This window comes from Mauremys reevesii, linkage group 4 (genome assembly GCF_016161935.1).
Source record: "Mauremys reevesii isolate NIE-2019 linkage group 4, ASM1616193v1, whole genome shotgun sequence".
NCBI lineage: Eukaryota > Metazoa > Chordata > Testudines > Geoemydidae > Mauremys > Mauremys reevesii.
Genome location: NC_052626.1, coordinates 19,482,930 through 19,502,984, shown reverse-complemented (window position 1 = coordinate 19,502,984; position 20,055 = coordinate 19,482,930). Strand labels below are relative to the sequence as shown.

Genomic DNA, 20,055 nt, shown 5'->3' with positions numbered 1-20,055 from the left:
ACATTAAATTGAGCATCTCTTGGCACTGTTGCAGAATGTGTCTCTGTGTGCTCTCCACTGATGGTCTCTGGGTCAGATCCCACACTCCTTATTCAGGAAATCTGGCCAGTGAAGTTGGGAGATTTACTCGTATAAAAGTGTTCAGATCTGCAGCCCGTGGATACACTGGAAAACTGGTGAGCAGAATGGGTAAAATCCTAGTGCCACTGAAGTCAGTGGCAAAACTCCCAGTGACTTCAGTGGAACCAGGATTTCACTCCCTAGGCATGTGGAACATGCTCATGAATGTGTCTCTTGTTTTAAGTTCACAGGTTGATTTTTAGAACATATGGGTTTTGCTCTAGAGCCTAAGTTTTATTTTGGTTCATTGATATCCTGCTTGGTGCCATCATTAAGGATTAGCAGAAACCTTGATTCTAATCCCGCTCTTATTCACAAAGAACAGTTACAATTTTAATTGTACGTTTTAAATGTTTTCCTTCTTCATCTTTTGTGTTTTGAAATTCTGCATTTCAAAAGCAGGATCATTGTTGTTTGGCACATTAAAGCATGTCTCTTTAATGGATTTTCCTTTTAATGAGGAAGAATAGAATTAAGGAGGAAAAACAAATCTGTCTTGAAGGGATTCTCTTTTATCTAACAGTTTTCAGTGCAGCCAATGGTAGAGAGTTTTGCACTCATATGATTTGCAGTCTATTGGACTGTCATTTTTCTGTATTGGGTAACTTGTTAGTGTACAAAACATCACTTTCATAAATGTTATCACCAGCAAAGCCCATCTGGTCCTGCTAGTGACAAGGGGATGATTTTAGGTTTTTATGATGTCAGTGAGATTTCAGCAGTCTTGGACTCATCTGCCAAGCTGTTGGAAAAAAAGTTAAAACTATATAATTGGAACTCTGTTGGGGGAGAAATTAAATGAATATCTTGCCAACCATATTTCTGCCCATATTTCCTTCGATTAGTCTCCTGATGGTGTGTCCTTATGAAATCTGATTAGAATGAAATGACTTGATTTGTTAAACAGGCAGTGATGACAATGAACATCTGTTTTACTGCTCTAAATTGCATTGAGCTCATAGTAACACTGTCCTTTCTTGATATTACTTTGTACAGAGCAGCACAGAAGCTTAACCTGTCCTCGAAGAGAAAGAAGTACCATCCGCCCCTGCCACGCTCTCATGACTTCTCTGTCTATGCCACCAACTTTAGTGGCATACTGCAGTTATGCTCTCCCCCAGCACCGCCATGCCTTTTGAGAGCGGTGTCAAAAATCAAGGACAACCCTGGCATTGGAAAGGTAATTCGAGATCTCAGTCTCTTTACAATTTCTTAGCTTACTTTAAAGAGCCATACATTTTAAAGTATAGAGGCAGGGATTGGGTGGCTCAGGGGAGTGGTGCTGGGATACAGAGTCTTGCAAATCTGTTTAGATATGACTGAGAGTTGACTCTTGGGTGGCCTATAAAAATAAGTCGGTGGTCTCTGTCCAGATTCCAGTGGACAAGTGTCAACTTCATAAAAGTGAAAGGAGAGGAATAAGTGAGAGGAGAAACAGGCCTTCTGCCTCCAGCCCTGGACATCTGGCATCTTTTACAAGTGCTAAATTGTAAATTTTGCACTAATTTTACTTAAAATCAATTAAAATGTAAGACAATTATTTAGTTTTATGTATATTTCTGACATGTTAAAAGCACAAGCTACAGTGTCTGAATACTTATTTACATAGGTTACAAATGATTAATATTTCAAGATGGACCTAGAGTACCTAACGTGCAGAGGAGAGTTAAAAATGCACCTCAAGTAACCATACAAATCAACATTAACATAAATAAATTGTCTGCCTAAGTACTTTTAAATGATACTCAGTTGTATTGTATTCTGTTAAATCAGTGAGTTGAAGGAGATAAAGGTTCTTGCCCTTGTATTTTTGCTAAATGGAAGGGAAATGACTGCAGCTTTACCCTTCTATGAGACAGGTTTTTTAAGAGGCTGGAAATTTTACAAATGTGAATGATTTCTGCCCCTGATTTTTTTTCATATATTTGATAAGAAGCTGGCAGATGAATTTTTCAATGCAATAAATTAGCAAGTAGTTTAGTATCTCTTAGCTAGGAGTCAGTGCTGAGGGAAGGGAAAATTTAAGAGACTGTTTCTACACGCAACATTTGCAACATATGCCATTTACCCTGTCTGCCTCTTCTCCTGCAGACTTAGGGCTAAGTTGTGGCATTAAGTCACATCCTTGTGTTAGGGATAGCGCAGAGTTATGTTGCCTTTGGGGGAGCTCAGCAAGATATTGTGTTTTATAAAATACAGTGTCCCTAGAGCTCGCAAATGCTCGCGGGGGCTGTTTCTGTGCACCTTAAAGGGCTTCAGACTGTGCATCCTTCCATAGCCAGCCAAGTCTGACAATGGCCCTGCCTTCCTCCCATCCCTTTTGGTGGAGCTGGTAGTATTAACTATGACCACTCATTTTGCTGAGCGGAGTTCTGTTTTGTCCAGTATCCTCAAATAAATAATCCAAATATAACTCATGATCACTTACAGGATTCCAGATCAGTAAAATGTCAGGGGAATCCTGCATTTAAGATAATCTTGTACAGATCACTCTTCTGTCCGTAAGCAGAATGGAGCAGAGCGGGGGGCAGTAGGGTGACCAGAGAGCAAGTGTAAAAAGTCAGGACTGGGGGTGGAAGGTAATAGATGGCTATATAAGAAAAAGCCCCCAAAATTGGGACTGTCCCTATAAAATCAGGACATCTGGTCACCCTAGGGGGCAGCTAATCAAAGAGCAAAACCCTGATAGAAAACAGCAGACTCTGCTAGAAAGCTGGTCCATTCTGCATAGAACTAGACTGAGCTCTAATATTTAGGATCTTGGGCTTCTTCTAACAAGGGAAGTATGTAACACACTGGCAAAGTGTGTCATATTCCCCTGTAGTAACTGGTACTGTAGACTCTAAAAGATAACATTCTGCTACAGCCACCTAGTCATGGAGTTACACCTTTAGCTGAATGGTAGGGTCCTGTGATGCGGCGTTGAAGGCCTGGGTTTAGAAACCTTGGTTGTGCAGAAGGCAATTATACCAGTCTCTCTGGCCCTTGATTTTTAATCTGGCAGTATCCCTTTAAGGCAGTGGTCTCCAACCTTTTTAGGCACAAGATCACTTTTTGAATTTAAGTGCAACCCAGGAGCTACCCTGCCCCACTCACACCATTTCCCCCACTTCATCACTCGCTCTCCCCCACCCTCGCTCACTTTCACTGGGCTGGGGCAGGGGGTCAGGCCCAGGGGTTCAGAGTGTGGGAGGGGGCTCCGGGCTGAGCCTGGGGCAGAGGGTTGGGGTGCAGGAGGCGATCTTGGAGGCTCCTTGCCTGCTCCAGCCCCATGCTGTTCCCAGAAGCGGCAAGCACACACCTGTGGGCCCGGGGTGGGGGAGGGGATGTATCTCTGCACGCTGCCTCTCTGCAGGCACCGCCCCCGCAGCTCCCATTGGCCGCAGTTTCCTGTTCCTGGCCAATGGGAGCTGCGGAGGTGGTGCCTGCAGGCAGGAGCTGCACATGAAGACCCTTGCCTCCCCTCCCTCTCAGGGGCCTTAGGGGCATGCTGGCTGCTTCTGGGAGTGGCGTGGGGCCGAGGCAGGCAGGGAGCCTGCCTTAGACCTGCTGCACCACTGAACTTCTAGCAGCCGGAGATCGCGATTGACTGTCAGAGGCTCCAGGATCGACTAGTCGATTGCGATCGACGAGTTGGTGACCACTGCTTTAAGCATTGCTGTAAAGCAGTCCTTCACTGTGAAAACTACTTTTTTAAAAAAATCTTTAAAACAATAATACCTTAGCTGCTTGTAAAAATCATGATTCTGCATAAAGGATGCCTCATTTAACTTAATGATAATAGTCATTGGGCAGAGGAAAAGAATCAGCACATGTATGTGCTATAACACTTGACGTTTATATCTCCACCCTTCCATATCAAAATGATAATGAGCAAGTAGTCTTTGGTGGCATTTATCCCACTGCGCTGTAATACTCTTCCTTTATATTTTTCCCTTTCACCTGCTTGTTCTTTGTGGGTGGCAGATACAGCCTCAGGCTGATAGTTTTCTGGTGATGGTGACAGCAATGGGAATGAATAACCATTTGTTTCTCCCTCATTACTTTAAATATCAATGCAGTTAACAAACAACAAAAGTTGGCAGATGCCTCTAACTTCTCTGTTAACTGAAGAATCCTGTCTCCTCTTGCCATCATTGTACTTAATACTCTTCCCGCTCATCGACTTCTGCTTTTTCTTGCGGTCTGGAGAATAATACCAGCTGGCTCACTCACACAGGGGATATGTTTTGCAGAAGCTGGACTCTGTCATATATTTTTCTTTCTGGAACATCCAACATCTGTGTTTGTGGCTGGCTCCCTACTTTCTTTGACGGTTCCAGAGTCAGCTGTGTGCCTGGCTTCATTGCTGGCTGTGGTTCTATGTATGTGGCTACCTTGGGTTAGGCAGCTGCTGGAGCAGCACTTTCCTTCCCGACCCCCAATTTCGTGCTATTTTGTTTCATATGGTTAGTCTTGCCTGAGTTGCCTTTAGCTCCTTTAAGTTCAGTGGTTGTTGAGGGTGCTGAGTATCTTCCAGGAGGTGCTCCATACATTGCAAGATCCCACCCACAGTGGATAAGATGCGTCTGTAAGTTGAAAACCAAATGTTTGCATTTCAGGCTGGATAATTTAAACACAAGCCAGACGTGTACAGAAAAGGCCAACTCCCCGCATGGGGAGTGTCATGTAACAGACCAATGTGAGTTTTCACTGGGGAAAGTAATGTGCAAAACCTATGTTTCCCACTATTAGAAGCCCTGTAATACTATGATCAGAATGCTAGCAACATAAACTGTGGTCTTTGATGGAAAGCTAATAGGAGTTCTGTGTGGAAGGGGCTTTCAAGATTGGACCCTTTATTTACATGATTCAATGAAAACAGTGTGGCTAAAACTTTTGATTTTAGATCGATTCACAGAAATTAGAGATGGAAAACAGACCTAAGAGCTCTAGTCCACGTTCCCTGACTTCCCCCAGGTTCCAGTGCAATATTCTGCCATACAGTACATTTTCCAACACTTTGATATTAAGTCATGTAATAGTATAGACAGATCATATTCAGCACTGACCTCAGTGGGAGTTCTGTGTTCGGAATGTGCAGTAGGAATCTGCATATGCGGGGTCAAAGGGGAGAGGCAAATGTTGCTGTGAATATAGAACGTTAATTCAACTAGCTTAAAAATTACAACTACTTGTAGGGCAGAACATGGCTGCCATTTGGCACGTCTGATATTACCCAGTGATATTTAGGAGGCAAAGTGATTCTTTGCTTCTCCAGCTGAAACCACAGGAGGACATTTTAAGGTAGGGAAAATGGGGCAGATCATCCATGATGAAGTCATTGTGGCTAAACCAGGGATGAATTTGACGCATTGCAATTACCTAATTTGTCCAGGTCAAACCATCCCTGCCCTTCAGTGACCTCAAGTAGCCAGGGCTTTGGTTTTATGTCTCATCCCAAACACATCAACGTAGGTTCCTCTAGCACCATTCTAGAGTGTTTTTAATTCTGATTTTCCCACATCAGTTGCACAGCACCTGTGTTTTTCTTTGTAGGCATGTCATCCCACTGTGGACCATTCCTGACCTTGCTATAGCTAATGAGTTCAGGTGGGACCACAGTTCAAGGTATTGCTACTGTGATGCTGTCTTAGCAGTCACCATGAGAGCTGCAGTGTAAGAAATGCTGTTGACTATAATTTACAAAGAAACAGTGTAATAATTACAGACCATATCTGCTTCTTTGCTGCAGACACTCAGAAGAATCAGCTGCTTTGGTCTTATGAACAGCATGGAATCTAAACATATGTTCTTCAGTGAATCAAGCACATAATAATTAAATGACAGTCATTCATTGTATTTTTTGCTTAGTATTCTTTTCCTTGTGAGATACTTCTGATAAAGGACAGAAAGAACTAAAGAAACATATTACAAGTTGCAAGAATTTCTGCCCCCTGAAGTGTATGTATCTCTAAATTATCTTGTCAGATGAAATTTAGTTCTGTGATTGAGCTAGGAGAAAGGTTAGCTTTTTAAACTTCAAAACTGTAGGGGGTTGCAGGAGTCCTGGAAAGGTAGTAATGGTTCACATTGGCATATTTACCACCGTTACAGCAAAATGTACTGTACCCCAGGATGGCTAAATATTTTTTTAAAAATAGATAATTTAATATCAACATCTGGACTTTAAATTCCTTGTTTGATTGTGTATTTCCAAAACTGACCCATATTTTATGTCATGCCTAGCATGGAAAATCCCTGGTGGCTGAGGCCTCAATTCAGCAAAGTGCTTAAGCATGTACTTATCTTTAAGTAGGTGCTTAAGTCCCATTCATTGGCTTCAAAGTTAAGCTTGTGTTTATGTGTAATCCTGAATAGGGCTGCTTCCTGAATTGGGGCTTCAGTCAGTGGGACTTAAGCAATGACTTAAATTAAGCACATGCTTAAGTGCTTTGCTTAATGAAAGCTTGAATGTCTATCTTAGGTTTTTCTATACTGACTGTCATATTGTAGAATCTAACTGCTTGGGCCCATCATTTGTGACTGAGCAGGGTCCTTTTGCTGGTTGGCTTGATGGAGTTTCTGGAGAGGGGGAGAGGTTCCCCAAACCCTGTGAGCTCAGCAAAACCACTGATCTTATGTGAGCATGCGTGCGTGGAGAATTAGGGGAGAAGCCCAGAGTGCTGAGTAAGCTGTGTTAGAGGCTGCTGTTGAGAATTTGGCCTAAAGGTTGAAATTTTCTTTCAACCCAACTGCATTGCTCCTGTTCACATGAGTGGGGGGGTTCTGCTATGGGCTGATGGCAATATGTGGGCTTTGTGTGGATCGAATATAGTACTTCTTGTAAATTATTTATTAAAGCAAATTTCAAATACTTTAAAAAGCATTTTCATTTCTGTTTTGTCTTCATTGTCTCCAGTGTTCTCTAAGGGGAAACCAGCCCAGATACACAGACACGTGGTAGCTCTGCTCAACCTAGCCCACTGTTAATAGCCGTGTGGACATTGTGGCACAGGCAGTGACGTGGGCCAGCTGCCGAAATACAAGCCCGACCCACTGGCAGCTAGCCTGTGCTGCTGTCCATGCTGCAACATCCACACTGCTCTTTTTAAAGCGCTATGTTGAGCAGAGAGAGCACGTGTCTGTCTGCCCAGTCCGGGAGGCACGCCCCTGGCTGCAGCATAGACATTGCCTTAGGAGTATCTTTTGTTCCAGTCCAAAACCATCTATTCTCCCTGTTCGTCAGCCTTTCAGCTGGAGCATGTGAATCTGCCCCAGAATGCAAATCCCTGATTTTACATCTAAGTCTTTTGTTTAGTGATAGATGGCCCAATATGTTTCTGTCCCTACAGTGTAAAATTTACGCATTGCCGTAGGTGCTAACAAGTGGCTTGAATTTTCAATAATGTCAGGTGGAGGAAAAGTTTAAACTTTCTTAAGTTATAACGGAAGGGTTTCCTTGGGACCTATGTTTAGTATAATAAGCAATCATCTACCCCTCCCAGGCATAAAAAATCCCATTGCAAATGGCATACTGTATTCTGAATAGAACTTCACTCACTACTGAAAAATGTTATGTAGCAAATTATATACCTTACCCATGAATCTGCCGAAAACACCAGAGTCCAAATCGTTTAGTTGAATCCTGCTTAAAAGGCGATGATCCTATGCAGTATGAGTCTTTTAACTGAATCATTTTTGTGGTCTCACTGGGTGTTATTAAATTTAATGTCAGAATAGTGGGAAAGATGTCTGAAAGCCATTTAATATTGTCACTGGAAAGAAGTTAGATTATGCTCAATTTCTGACATTAATGTGCTACTTAAGATAATTTATCATATTGTGGTATTAAAAAGACATCCTTTTTACAGTGGCTGCTGCATAGCATTCTAATTTGTTATTTTTCTTTAGTGTGGTAGGAAGCCTTTTTCATGCAAAATGTTTTTTCCGGGGTTCTGTTCAACACACTCTTTATAATACTGCATCACTTACAAGAGCAACTTTAAGTGCTTGTCTCTTCCAAAGATCTTGTCAATTTTTTATGTTAGAATGACAGAATCCTTCTATATGAGACAATTGATGTGGAGCATTAAGAGGGAGAATTTGAATTCCCAAACTGGTGTCTTGGAAAGGCATATTCATATTTTCCTTCATTTTTTATTTGCTTTAGACATTTACTTTCATTTTTCCCCCCGAACCTATAGTCAAGGTACCTCTAACACGATTTACAGATGATGTAGACTTTTTTTAAGTGTACAGTATACAGTACTCACTTGTTCTTACAATAGTTTGATGAATAACAAATAGGTACTTAATTTTGCCATCTTTATTGCTGCCTGTTCCTAATGACTAAAGTGTTATTTCCAATATACATCATATGTCTTACTAAAAAGTCTTCAATCTACGTATGCAATTTTGTAGAACCCATGACATACAGATCCTTGCTGAAGGAACATATTAAACACAATGCAGAAAAGTATGTAAAAATACACTTCTTTCTTTTTTCCCATGTTTAAAAATGGAATAGTTTTGTCTAGTATCATCTGGGAATATAGAATCAATTCTTGCTTAATAGAGGCCATTTTCTAAAGAGTACAATATAGAAGTGCTTTTTAAGGTTCTCCCAAGGGAGCTCAATGGTTTATGCTAGCATAGCAGTTTTGCATATAAATTTGCTATATAATGGTAGTGGCAGTATATGAAAGGCTTGTAAGAACTACCCACAGTAAACCAATTTTGTAAGGGTTGTATATCTGTCAGTTACAATTAAATCCATGAAAAATATTGGCTCTGAACTAAGACTTTTGTAATTTGATTTACACAGTAGTTGAGAAATAAGCAATTTAATTGGAAAATGGCCAGTAATGAAAATGAATTCTGTGTAATTTCTTGGTGAGAAATCTTAATTCAGAATGGTGTGTATATATAAATAACTTCATTCTATTAATTTGCTATAACCCACCATTCTGAAAACATTGAACAAAATTAACTTCCCTTTCTGGACAATGCCTGTTATGAATGCAAGTTCCCAGGGAATATATATTGACTGTTCAGATATGGTATAATGATGTTTATTGCTAAAGACCAAATTGCTTGTTCATTTTAAGGATTATGATACCGTGATCATGCTGCGCATCACCAGAATTTCTAGAATAGATTCCAGAATAATTTCTAAAATATAGACTAATAAAATGTTCAAAGCTCTTTTTAATAGCAAGGGCTGGAACTGTAAACTCATATACCAAAATGTTATTCTTTTTAGCATATGCTTCCTTGTTTTTCCTCCTTGTTCTGTTTAATTTTAAACTCAACATCTCTGTAGGCTCCAGTCCAACTAAGCACAGAAGCACATGCATAACTTTGAACATGTGACTATGGTAGATCCACTGACTTCAAAGGGATTATGCACATGTTTAAAGTTATGCATGTGCTTAAATATTTTGCTGAATCAGAGTCTTAATTCCCTTTGTATTCACATTACCAATGAGCAAACTGGTTATTCAGAGAATTAATGTTGTCTTTCCTTGTACATGGCCCTAAGGTTAAACACGTGAAATATTTGGTACCTCTTACTGGTCCTCATCTGGAAAAATAATGGTGTCATTCTCTCCTGTCTTGTATATTTTGTAGTGATTGCCTAAGGACACACTTGAAGTTTGTGGCAGACCTGGAAATGTGGAGTCCAGCATTCCTAGTTCTGTGTCTTAGCCACAAGGCCATCTTTCCTCCCTCTTTGATTTCAGTTCAGCCTTGCCGTCTTGCTTGATCATGTGGCACAATTCAGTGGGGTCATGGATATCTTCCTCCTCTGCTCTTTCCTATCTGTACAATAGATCATTTTTCATGACTGGCAGTGGGTAATTCTCTTCTATTCGATCTATCTGTTATAATGCTCTTTAGGATTGTGTTATTGGCTCTGTTATCTCTTCCATCCCAGTTGGCACCTTTCTTTCTGAATTCACCTTTGGACATCATTTCTATTGGGATGAGAATGTCTTCACTGATGCATCTTCATCCTCAATTTCTACCAGCTTCATATCTCGTCAGCTTATGACTTTGAGCTATCTTCCTTCAACTTAGAATATCCAAAATATGTACCCTACTGATTGCTAAAATGAGCAGCCTCAGACAAAACTCCATCTCCATCTTGACCCAGGGCACCAATCTCATATTCACTCCTACTTTCAGAAACCCTAGAGCTTTGACTTGACTTTTTCTTTCTTCTATGCCTGTTAAATATTTCTACTTGTCAGTAGCAGATTCCCATGTTCAACACCGTCTTGACCACTCTTACCCACCATTCCTTTGTCTCAGTTACTCACCATTCTTTTGTGTCCTGCCTAACTTCCAGCTCCAGTCTGTTTCAAACACAAAGGAAAGCCTGAAAGTCAGAACACTGCCTTAGAGTTCTTTCTTGGATCCCTGTGCATTCTGGAATCAAGTACAGACTCTCCCTGATAGGCTTCAGGACACTTCATTGAATTATCCCACTGCATGTGTTCAACCACATTGCTTCTATTTTCCAGCCCACTCTTTGGGTTTCTTGAATGTGGGGCTTCTTTCTGCTCCTCTTCCCTGTCTCGCCTCAAGCAGGTGGCAGATTCCTTTCCCTCTACACTTGAAAGAACCAACCTGACTTTCTTTGGAAACTGCCTCAAGACTCAGTTTTGCACCCTGGTCTAAGACTCATAACTCTCTCCTACCTGCCATAAAACAAACAAATCACACTCGCAGAGCCTCCCTAATTCCCCATGTGTAACTGTTCTCTACATAAGTGACCTTGGTATCCTATTTCACACTGTGGGCTCAGTCATGCCATTGGGGCACAGACCTGCATTGAGAACTATGCATAGCTACACAAAGTTCCCTCAGGCACTCCTCAGCACAGAGCAGGAACAGAGGAGTAGATGGGGCCCTATCTGGCCCTGTATCTGTGGATCTGATTAACCTGTGGATATGACCTATTCTTTAGAAATTGGCCCATACTCCAAAACTCAGGGATGTTTTGGATTCCTAGTTTTGGTCCAGAACTGTAACATATGAGTCCGGTTCTGATCCACCCAAAGTTCAAGAATGTTTAGATCTAGAGTTTTGGTTCAGGCGTCTCTCTCCCAAAAGCATCAACAACATCTGGGTGTTCTGTCTATAGCCATTCAAATGTTCTGTAATATGCGTTCATATGAAAGGCTGTATATCAGGCTATATGAGAGCTAGCATTGTCATCTACACAGGTGGGTTGTTTCTCTCTGACTCTATGGAGCTTGAATATTGAGCCGCCGTCAGCCTTTGTCTGCTTACAAGTCTCCCTTAAATCTGTTGCTGTACATGCATAAAATAGCATTTTTAACATTTTTTTTTGCATACTTCAGCATCCTTCCACTTTGTTTGCCCTTACATGGTAGAAGTGAGTGAATTTCAGCTTGCAGATGTTTGCTTTGATAACCTTTCTTTTCCCTGACTCCTACAGTAGGCTGACAAATAGATAAATGTTAAAGGAAAAAAACAAATCCCTGATTACTGTGAATCCTTCTCCCACCCTAGCCACTGACATTTACAGTCCTGCCCATTGTTGTACATGGGGCAGGCACACCCTGACCTCATGCCACCCATTTCCAGGACTTTTCAGTTTATTTATTTATTTATTTATTTGTTAAATTCTTCATCTCCTGTGGCATATTCAGGATATGTTTATCATCTTCTTTTCCCAAACACTTTTGATTTTAATAGGATTTCCTTCAGCGATTCTGCTGACCTCCTGATTCCTGCAGAAACATGAATTTGGAAAGTTCAGCAGTTTTAATATTAACCCATGGTGTTCAAAACCCATGAGATCAGAGCCAGTTAATTAACAAAATACTTGACTGATTTGCATGATACAGAAGGCTTCATGCTTAAAGAAAAATATGAATTGTTATGTGGATGTGTAGTGGTGTTTTATGTGTGTATTTTATTTTAGGTTTGTTTGTAGAAATCAATGGAGGTACACGCCCTTTCCCCCCCATTCTTATTCCTCGTCCAATCATTGCAACTGGCCACGTAGCCAATCCTGACACCATCTCTCTCTAGATATATATTTGTATCCAACTTATAACTATTTTCCCTACTCAGTGACACTGAAGAGACCAGTTAAATGTGATATGCCATACTTTTTATAAAGAGGGAGAAAGAGAAAGAAAGGAAGCCACTAGAAACGTTAAAACCTCAGCAGCATTACCATATGAGTGAAAATGTCAACATATGCTTCATTTAAAGGAATATAACGTTGGCAAAATCACAGACTGTTCTATGTGTTCCTATAGGGTAGGCTCTGAAACTGCAGGAACCTTTGTCTGCTGTTTGTGTGGTCATTGTGAGTACTGCAAGGGAGGGGTGTAAAATAGTTTTTTATGGGAATAAATTAGCATTCCCACATTATTATTGTTGTCCTCATCTTTGCTCAGGGGCTTGGCTCTCTCTCTCCTTGTTGGAGCCACTTTCTGAGGCCTGAAATGAGTATTCTGGAGCCAATATATCTTGTCTTTCTTATCTTGTGTGTTTGTCTCTCCTGCTTTTTTTCTCTGTCTGCTGTTGTCTCTCCTTTTGTCTCCTCCTTTCTCTTTCAGATCAACTTTCTTCCCTTCCTACTTGTTCCCTCTATCCCACTTCTAGACTCGCTGACTCTCTCATATTTTTACTATTCCATCCAGTGTGCTACTGGTAGTTAATATCTTTATAGCTAGAAGAGAACCCCATTATAGCCTCTCTCATGTACATCTAAGGTGTAATTCCAAGCCTGAAATGAACGCTGGTGCACTTGACTCTAGTTAGTTTTAAATTAACTCACCTACTTGTTTGGTATGCAAGTCACTGCTGCCCCAAGGTAGCATTAAATCACCGCTCTTGTGAAAATATTTAATTTTGTAAGTGAATAAATGTATTTGACTGTATTGCAGGTATGATTGCTCCATTTCTACATTTGCTCAGCCATCAGTGTGCATAACCAGGATTGCCCATTTATGGACTAAGGGATTAATGAATTATGAAAGTATCTTGTGCTGAAAGATGGTGCATCACATTTTCCCTAGTTAAAAATTGCTGTATTTGTGCAGTTGCTTTCAAACTTCTGGTTTGTTTATGCATTTGCTTTACTTTTCTGGGTGGTGATGGCCTCAGGTACTGAAACGTGGATTTCTCCTTCACTCCAATTGATTGGGCAGTCTATGACCTCATGATGTCATGTTTAGCTCTGAGGCAATGAACTTGGGTTGTCGGGGTATCATGCACTCTCCTAGTTATGGATCAAAGTGTTTTTTGTGACCGCCAAGCTCCTTCTTCCTGTGTTATTTTCTTTAATCCTCTCCACCCCATTCCCTCACATCTAGATGACTCTCTTTCCACTGGGAGTGGCTCCCTCCAGAGCACAGCATGCTGTTCCCAGGAGAGTCAGAGGGGGTCACACAAGAGAGATTCAATGGACTTAATCCTTTCAGCAAGGAGTATGCTGCCTTTCTAGTGCTCCTAGATCTTGCATGTCATAAACTCATATTCCTACACAATAAAGCATTGTACTTTAGGTAGACCAGTAATTGTGAACCTCTGGGTTGCAATATGCCTGTGAATGACCACACAGGTCTCTAGGTGGGTTGACATAAACCTGCTCCTGACCTTCAGTCCCTTGAATCTGGGCCTGAGATGTTATATGAAACCATGTAACATTGTGCTGATTCTCATTGTGCCTCCTGTTATTCTACATGGCCCTTATCACTGCAGTATCTGAGCTCCAGGAAAATGGGCACAAAGAATACCGGAGCAGCGTCTCAGGAGGAACAGTCTGTGAGAAGTTGAATGTGGGGATGCTGGAGGACTCCTATGCCAGGCAGTCAGGAGAGCATTATTTTCCTTTGTTTCTAATATTGTATTCCTCTTCCTTCTTAAGCCACATCTGTATCATAGCATAACCCTTGCAGCTGAGAATATGGACCTTGTCACACAAGGCGGGTCCTAAACTAGAGGACATGGAGAAAGATACATGTAGCAGCAAAGTGTTCTGTGATGTTCCCAGAAACACATGCCCGCATCCAAGATTACACATGAACCCCTGCCTCCCACGTGACTGGTCCATTACTATTGCAGTCCTTGCTCATGCTGGCGAGTGTTTACATGAGAAATTCTCTTCTACTCCTCAGTGACGTTAATGGGCCCACCCACATGAGTCTCACCCTACATTTTCAGGTGTATGGTCTTTCAACAGTGATGGCTAAGGCATAGCTGGAGTAAAGCATAGCTGAATCACATTAGTTGTCACTTGGATTCATATGTACCTGGGAATAGGAAAATGTGGTTAATCTGAAGTCAATAGTTTTCTGCACACACACAAACCCAGTTGTTGGACAAAACACTAAAAAAGAGGGCACCTCCCCCCTCAATTTCTCTTGCAAGCTTACTTTCACTTTAAAAATGAACATGACCCCGGAGGCCACATAGACGTAGAATCTGATCCATTATGGTGAGAGATTTCAGTATCCTCTGGCTCCAGAGAGATGGACGTGAAAGGCTGACTTGATGCAAGTAGCTTTTTCTGCGGGTGAAACTCTGTTTGTTTAGGGACTAGCATGCTGCTACTGGAAGTAACGTGCAGCTGAGGTCATGAGCAAACCGATTTTCCTTTTATACCAGCACCTCCTGTGATAATCTAATAATCGGTCTAAGAGAGAAAGGAAAGTACAGTTTATAGATGCATTTTGAAAACAGCATACATTTTAAAGTTCATTTTAATCAAGTGATTTTGAAGTGTGGTGGTTTTGGTTTTGGTTTTTTTTTTTTTTCATTAAGAAGGTTATTTACTGAACATCTTGGTGATATGTCAAGGTTGAGGGAAGCACTCTAGCACACAAAGCTAGCTTCATGCAGCTTTTATGGGGAATCAGCCTTGAAGCTGTCACCTGTAATGCACTTTCCCTTTCGAAGCAGCTGTTTCATTTATTTTAAGGTTCGCTTATTTTCTAGGACTGTCTTTTCATATTCAGATCAATACCAAAGAGAGAAGAAAGCAAAGCATTGAGATCAGGAGACCACTTACCAGGGCTAACGTGTTTGGAGGATGCAATATTCCCCTCCATGAAGCCTCCTGTAATGTTTACTTGAAAAATAGGATGTTGTGGGTTGTTTTTTTTATTTAAAAAAACCTCTTCATTCCTTTGGAGAAATAGGGGAAAGTTTTCAGGGCTAACTTTTGAAAAATATTTCCTGTGATGCCAAAAATGGATATTAATACCCCGTTTAAGTATACAGGGGTGTCTCATGCAATTTAGCATTCTGAACTGATTGTGCTATGCAAAATTAAACTGCAGGGCACCTAAACGCAACCTCCAAAATACCTTAGCCTCAACAGTTAATAAGGACACAGGCCCCAGTTCAGCAGGATACTTAGGGATGTGTCTAACCAAGTCTGTCATTAATCCCATGGACTTGGATTACCTGTCTACACCTCATAGGGGACAAGGCTATATCCCTCCTCCCTCCTGTCCTTGCACTGCAATCCTAAATAATGGCACAACCTGCGCAGTTCTCCTGCATATTGGACTGCTTGGGTGCCTTTCTGCGCTGCAATCCATACTGAAGCTCTGGACGGCCTCCAGCACAAAACGAGTGTCTTAAAGGCATAATCTGGCCCTTGATGTTTTGTTTCAGCATCAATTGAAATAACAGTGGAATGGCAGTTCATTTTCTTTTTGGCTGTTATTTTCTTTGAATGAAAGGGGAAGGGCTGGGGTTAACTGCTGTTACACAGAACAAATGTAATACATTGCAAGGGAGATTTAGGTTGGACATTAGGAAAACGTTCCTAACTGTCAGGGTAGTTAAACACTGGAATAAATTGCCTAGGGAGGTTGTGGAATCTCCATCTCTGGAGATATTTAAGAGTAGGTTAGATAAATGTCTATCAGGGATGGTCTAGACAGTATTTGGTCCTGCCATGAGGGCAGGGGACTGGACTCGATGACCTCTCGAGGTCCCTTCCAGTCCTAGAGTCTATGAATCTATGAATATAATAAGAGTCGAAAACTACAAAAAGAAAGACCAAAAGAACATATGCTAATTTTATAAATCGACATAATTTGTTAACAACATTATTAGAACACCATGGTTGTAAATAAACTAGTGTTGGAAAGCCTGGAAATGCAAAGTTACGGTTAAAAATCAACAAACAATTGTCGAACGTTAGAAATATCCGCAGTCAGAGTTCCACAAGTTTGACTTTCTTTTCCCACCCACCATTCAAAGCTGTCCTGGTGTTATATTTGAGTCAAATCAGCAGGTTACAAGTGTGTGCTATATTTGGCTTGGTATGTATTTTGGATGGTTGATTAGATAGCTATTTAGGCTCTTTGATTCATAGTGGAATGGTTGCTAACAGACTGTTATATCTGGACTCTGTATGGATAATAAAAATGAGAAGTGTTTGGTTTTTATCTACTGTCAGTGGGTGTTTTGAAGTGGAGCAGGCTCATGATTTACACCCATTGTACAACTGGGTACCTGGGGACAGATGCTCAGATGGTGAAAATTGTCCAAGCTCCATTGGCTTCAATGGTATTATGACAATTTACACCAGTTCAGGATCTGTTCCCTAGTGTAGAATTAAACACTGACCAGCAGTGGTATCTCATACACGGCAAGATTTTCCTGTACTTGGATTAGGACGTAACGTTACCATTCTGCTTATAATTTAAACATGTCACACAATGTACGTAGAGTCCCACTGGTGGAGCGTGTCACTTCTCTAAGTTTGAATCTGCTAGACAGTGTCACACTGAAGATCTAGGGCCTGCTGCCCTGCATCTTGTGTAGTCATTTATGCCTGTTGAAAGGGCATGTAAAAGACCATCGGAGCAGAATGGTAAAGTTTCATTTCTACTTTGGACTGGCACTGGGCAGCAGAACACTGGGACCCTGGTGTTTCATACTAAGACTGGGCTTATCACGGAGCCTAATGGAGTTAGGTGTTCAGCTGCCACTGAAGTTCAATGAGATTTGGGCACTTAACTCCCTTAGTTGCTTTCGAACGTTGCAGCCTAAGTATCTGAGTTGTCTTGACTAAAAATACACTCCACCCGTAGAATGTTGCATATAGGAGCCGAGCATTTATAGCATTAGAAAATACCCTTTTAGTGGGTTGGTTTCAAGGTTTGGAGCTTTGAAATTTTTTTCTTTTTCCTTCCTTCCTTCCTTCCTTCCTTTGATGCCTTTGGCTCAAAAGTGGTCCTAGCTGTAGTGCGACAATAACCCTTCCGGCCACCAGTGAAGACCGTAGCAATGAGTTATAGCTGCGAAAGGCATCTGGCCATGTGGGTTACAGCAACAGCACTTTTTTGTGTTGGAGGAATTGGACTTAAGATATGTCAGTGGCTAGAAGGAGAGAAAGTGAGAACTCCCAGGACTTCTTTCATACAACATCCTGTTTCATTCTTGGTTTATTCTAACAGTGGTTCAGGAAGGATTTGTTAGTATATTAGGTCACAAAGTCTGTGAACATTAAGGTCCTGATTTACAAAAGGACCTTGCCACATTCTTCTTTTCTGTGGATACAATTTTTCCTTGAGCATTGATTGTGCCTGCAAATCAGGGGTGTGTGTGTGTGTAGTATGTTGGTTTGACGATGATGTTTTCATGCTCTCTCTTTTTATGGATTCTGGAGTCACTCTGAAGTCCAAACGTGACACACATGCAGATCGGGCAGACAAAGTAATTGGTGACTGTCTTGGTCACTATAGCAGTAGTATGATGCTTTTCCCTTGCAGCTAACAATCGATTATTTCTGTCCTCTTCAAAGGCTTGAAAAGCTCCAAGTGCTGTGTGTTGCCATGCTGATCTATTTAACGCAGCTTTCTCAAGATCATCTGGTTTTATTGCACCGAAGTGTGTGCTGTTTTTGATGCTGTCCTTGTAGTGCTTTCTGGGGTGGCTTGGATTCCAATGTCCTTGTGCCAATTCTCCATAGAAAATTTTTCTATGGAGTCGATATTCAGGCATCCTAATGATGAGTCCAACCCAGTGTAGTTGGGCTTTTATCACCATGGCCTCGATGCTTATGGCATTTGACTTTTGGAGAACCTCCAGGTTGGTAATTTTGTCCTGCCAGCAGATCCCCATAATGGCGCTCAGACACCACATAGGAAGGCCTCTAGCTGTTTGATATGCCATTTGTATGGTGTCCAGGTCTCACAGCCGTAGAGGAGAGGTGTGAGCACAAAAGCATTATAAAGTTTTATTTTTGTTGAGAGGGTTATGTTGTGGAATTTCGGGACTTTGTTACGTAGCTTTCCTAATGACTGAGAAGCTTTCTGTATCCTCTTCGTGATCTCTTTGTCAAGAGATCCATCATTAGACAGCTAAATGATAAAGTGAAAATGCACTCTTTTTTAAAATAAATTCATTGCAGGCACAAGAGTGGAAGCCAGTGCTGAAAATCTGGCTGTAAGGCCTGGTCTACACTGGGGGTGGGGGGTGGGGGGTGGGAATCAATCTAAGATACGCAACTTCAGCTACGAGAATAGCGTAGCTGAAGTTGACGTATCTTAGACCGACTTAGGTTGACTTACTTCGCATCCTCGCGGCATGGGATCGACAGCCGCCACTCTCCCGTAAACTCTGCTTCTGCCTCTCGCCCTGGTGGAGTTCCGGAGTTGATGTATCGCGTCTAAATGAGACGTGATACATCGATCCCTGATAGATTGATCACTACCCGCCGATTCGGCGGGTAGTGGAGACATACCCTAAGTATATGGAGAAGTCATTCTGAGTCACAGAACTGTTAAAAATGTACAAGTTTGGGGAGCAGGGAGTAGTTTGTGGGGTGGGATACTATGCAATTATTTACATTAGCTGTAAGTAGGAACTAAAGCTGTCACTTTCCTTGTAACTATTTGCAGGTGAAGGTGATGGTGAGAATTTGTCCCTCTCAAGGACCACATGACACGTCCGAATCCATGTCTTTTCTAAAGGTAGATCCACGAAAAAAGCAAATCACTCTTTACGATCCATCTGCAAGTGGACCATCCAACTTAGGTCACAGGAGAGGAACTGTTGCTGTCCCAAAGATGTTTGCCTTTGATGCAGTATTCCCAGAGGATGCTTCTCAGGTACTGGAGATAAGCATATAACTCTAACAATTCTTCCCGTGGGCACACCATTTTAATTCATGTAAGAGTTCCTTATTGCTTCTGGGGAATTTTGTTTGAACGAGTTAGTATAATTCCTTGGAAAACATGGTAATTAATAGACAGTGGGTAAACTCTCACACTGTTTCAATTTAGCCCAGAAGTGAAGCTCTGTCCAGGGAGATAAATTTACTGAATGAATATTTTCCCTGTATTTTTAGTGCTGCTTAAAGGCACAGTCGACTTGAAATTTACATTTTTAACTATGTTGTAACCCCCTTTTAAATCAATAAGATTAGGAGTACAACTCCATTGACATGAGTATTTTGCTACCTAGGGTCAGATTTAAGCATGTGCCTGAAGTTTAGTGCTTTGCTGAGTTGGGACAATGGTTACAACTAACCCCATAAGATTACTATAATTGAAAGAGAGCAGAGAAGAGTTTTATTTTTCTCTCCTTTTTCAGGTTTACGTTTCACATTTGCCATCACTTCCTGAATAGTCAGTTTCACTGTTTTGTTGATCCTGCATGCCCTTCTCCAGGCCCTGCAAGGCCTGTGCTTATGCACAATAACAGCAGTAGAGCTGAAACTGAACAGGCAGCAGGCAGACGTGGACAGAATGAAAGGGCAGGGCCGGCTCCAGGCACCAGCCCACCAAGCAGCTGCTTGGGGTGGCCAGCGGTGAGGGGCGGCACATCCGGGTCTTCGGCGGCAATTCGGCGGCTGGTCCTTCTCTCCGAGAGGGAGTGAGGGACCCGCCGCTGAATTGCGGCTGAAGACTGAAGCGGCGGCAGTACAGCTACAGATCGCGA

The 20,055-nt window shown here is 41.6% G+C and overlaps 1 protein-coding gene across 7 annotated transcripts in view; it reads left to right on the top strand.

The window, feature by feature from the left end:
- Positions 1 to 20,055, top strand: part of KIF26A (kinesin family member 26A) — a 130,754-nt gene that overhangs the window by 94,547 nt on the left and 16,152 nt on the right. For all 7 annotated transcript variants that reach the window (XM_039538428.1, XM_039538427.1, XM_039538430.1 and 4 more), the window contains 2 exons: positions 1,117 to 1,300; positions 19,014 to 19,223. In XM_039538428.1, the coding sequence (XP_039394362.1) occupies positions 1,117 to 1,300; positions 19,014 to 19,223 (394 nt within the window). The remainder of the gene's footprint in view (positions 1 to 1,116; positions 1,301 to 19,013; positions 19,224 to 20,055) is intronic.